The 2269-nt window shown below is 41.3% G+C and overlaps 1 protein-coding gene across 1 annotated transcript; it reads left to right on the top strand.

Annotated features, from left to right (window-relative positions):
- Positions 1 to 108: 108 nt before the first annotated feature.
- Positions 109 to 1193, top strand: LOC148853837 (histone H2B.9-like). The gene has a single exon (XM_088982539.1). It carries the CDS (start codon positions 488 to 490, stop codon positions 896 to 898), a length of 411 nt encoding a protein of 136 aa, XP_088838665.1. The 5' UTR covers positions 109 to 487; the 3' UTR covers positions 899 to 1193.
- Positions 1194 to 2269: the final 1076 nt, after the last annotated feature.

The raw sequence follows: 2269 nt of genomic DNA, 5'->3' as shown, positions 1-2269 counted from the left end.
TGAATCCAGGGAACCCGATCAATTTTCTGTTTTGATTTGGACGAAACCAAATAAGTGAATAACCCACTTTCTTGAGATAATTCACAGAGTTTTGGGGCTGTAATTTCCAAAAGAAAGAAATTAAATACTTGATTTCCAAATGTGAGCCTAGAGTAAGAGAATACCACATCAGCAGCCAAACGGTGTAGAAATGACAGCATTTTGTCCTATTCTGATTGCTTACTCCAAACGGTAATTACTCTATCCTTTTTCTTACTAGAAACATCCGAACCGTCAAAAGTCGACGGTCCAGATCACACCTTCTATTTCACCACATCTCGATCCGCCGCTCCAAAACTCGACGCTCACCTATAAATGCCAAAGGGATGTCCACCGATTCACCATCATCTCTCCATCTCGTTGTGCTCTCTTCCATCGCCATATCGCTCTTTCCCTTCGGTAAGAGAGTTTTAGATCTGCAAACCCCTACTGCTGCAAAACCCAATCGATGTCGTCGAAAGCCGGAAAGAAGCCAGTGGCTGAGAAAAAACCGGTGGCCGAGAAAGCGCCCAAGGTTGATAAGGCAACCAAGGATGGATCGACTTCGGTTGACAAGAAGAAGAAGAAGAAAATGAAGCGAGCGAGCGAGACATACAAGATCTACATCTTCAAGGTCTTGAAGCAGGTTCATCCGGATATTGGGATCTCGAGCAAGGCGATGGGGATAATGAACAGTTTCATCAACGATATCTTCGAGAAGCTGGCGCAGGAGGCTTCGAGGCTTGCTCGATATAACAAGAAGCCGACTATCACTTCGAGGGAGATCCAGACTGCCGTGCGTCTCACGTTGCCTGGTGAACTCGCGAAGCATGCGGTCTCTGAGGGGACCAAGGCGGTGACGAAGTTTACGAGCACGTAGGTTAAATCCGATGAAAAGAGCACCCGGTCGATCCGATTGACGAATATTCTTTTATTTTTGTTATCCTTTAATGTTTTGGGAACAGCTTTATCTGATTTGTTCTGTTTTTCCCTTGTCTTTTGCCTTTCTTCATGGATCGATATCGATTGAAGAAGGATATGGTAATGATGGGCTAATAGGATTTTTTTCGTAATTTTAGTTCAATTAAAGGGTGAAAGGATTATCGACAGTCTCTTTGTCAAAATTCAATAAGTTTTCTGAATTTCAATAAGGTTGGAAAACCATCTTTTATGTACATTTTGCAAGCGAGCTGGGAGAACACTATTGTTATAGCCTTATAGGCAGCCACGAAGGCGCGCGCGAAGCATGCGTTTGCGGGTGGCCCAGTATTGCGAGTGAAGCTGTTGAGGATTAGAACTCGTTAGTGAGTTGGCGAATTTTACAAACATGGTGAATTGGGCTACGACACTTTGAAACGTTGCCTTGCTTCCTTTATCCATGTGTTCTGGAATCTGGATAGAGAGGGTTGCTTTACGTTGAGGTATAAAACCGCCTTCATTTTACACGAATCGGGAGGAAGAAAAGTAGAAAACTGTTTTCAAGTTTTAACAAAGTCACAAAATATAAAAAAACTTTCTTAGGGATTTTCAGTATATATTTCTCAATTTTTTTTTCTATTAACGAAATTAACGATACAGTGAATCGGCAGCTTTGTATGATGGTCTGACCGTTCAGTCAATGGGTTGCACTTGCTGGGAATGTTGCTTTTGCTGTTCGCATGATCTTAACCATCGGTCCAGCACGTGTCTGTATTAATTATGGTGTAATTAGGGTTGGCCAAGTTAGCATGCCTTTTACACTGTTTCAAGCCCTTCGGTTGGGTTCATTCAGGCTGTGTTTCATAATCATTCAAGGTTTGTATTTAGTATATTTATGTTGCTGCTAAGGTTGGAAATTTTTGTTTGGAATAAATTTTTTTTCTGTTTGATATCAGGAAACATATTCTGCATTTCTATCCATTATCCACTACTATATCATTTTGGCACTAATATATTATTTTGGCAGCAACGAGTTGTACTTCAGGAAATGCTAAATTTGGTGTGCTGATGTAGCACCGTTGCTTCAGGAAACGACAACGATGCCAAACAGACATCATTTTTTAAGAAAACGGAATTGATGGGAAAAACCTACTCAAAATTTGATAAACAGCCCAAGTCCTCTAAGTTACACGTCTATAACAATGCGGGTATCTCATCCTCCATTTCCTTACTCCCAGGGCCCATTCCCAATATGGTAACAGTGAAATCAATAATCAAAATGGTCACATATCGATGTATCGGCCCATATCGGCCGATACGTATTATATCGGAA

Source organism: Nelumbo lutea, chromosome 4, assembly GCF_056320005.1.
Source record: "Nelumbo lutea isolate HS-2025 chromosome 4, American lotus-T2T, whole genome shotgun sequence".
NCBI classification, from domain to species: Eukaryota; Viridiplantae; Streptophyta; class Magnoliopsida; order Proteales; family Nelumbonaceae; genus Nelumbo; species Nelumbo lutea.
This window is presented reverse-complemented; position numbering and strand designations above follow the sequence as displayed.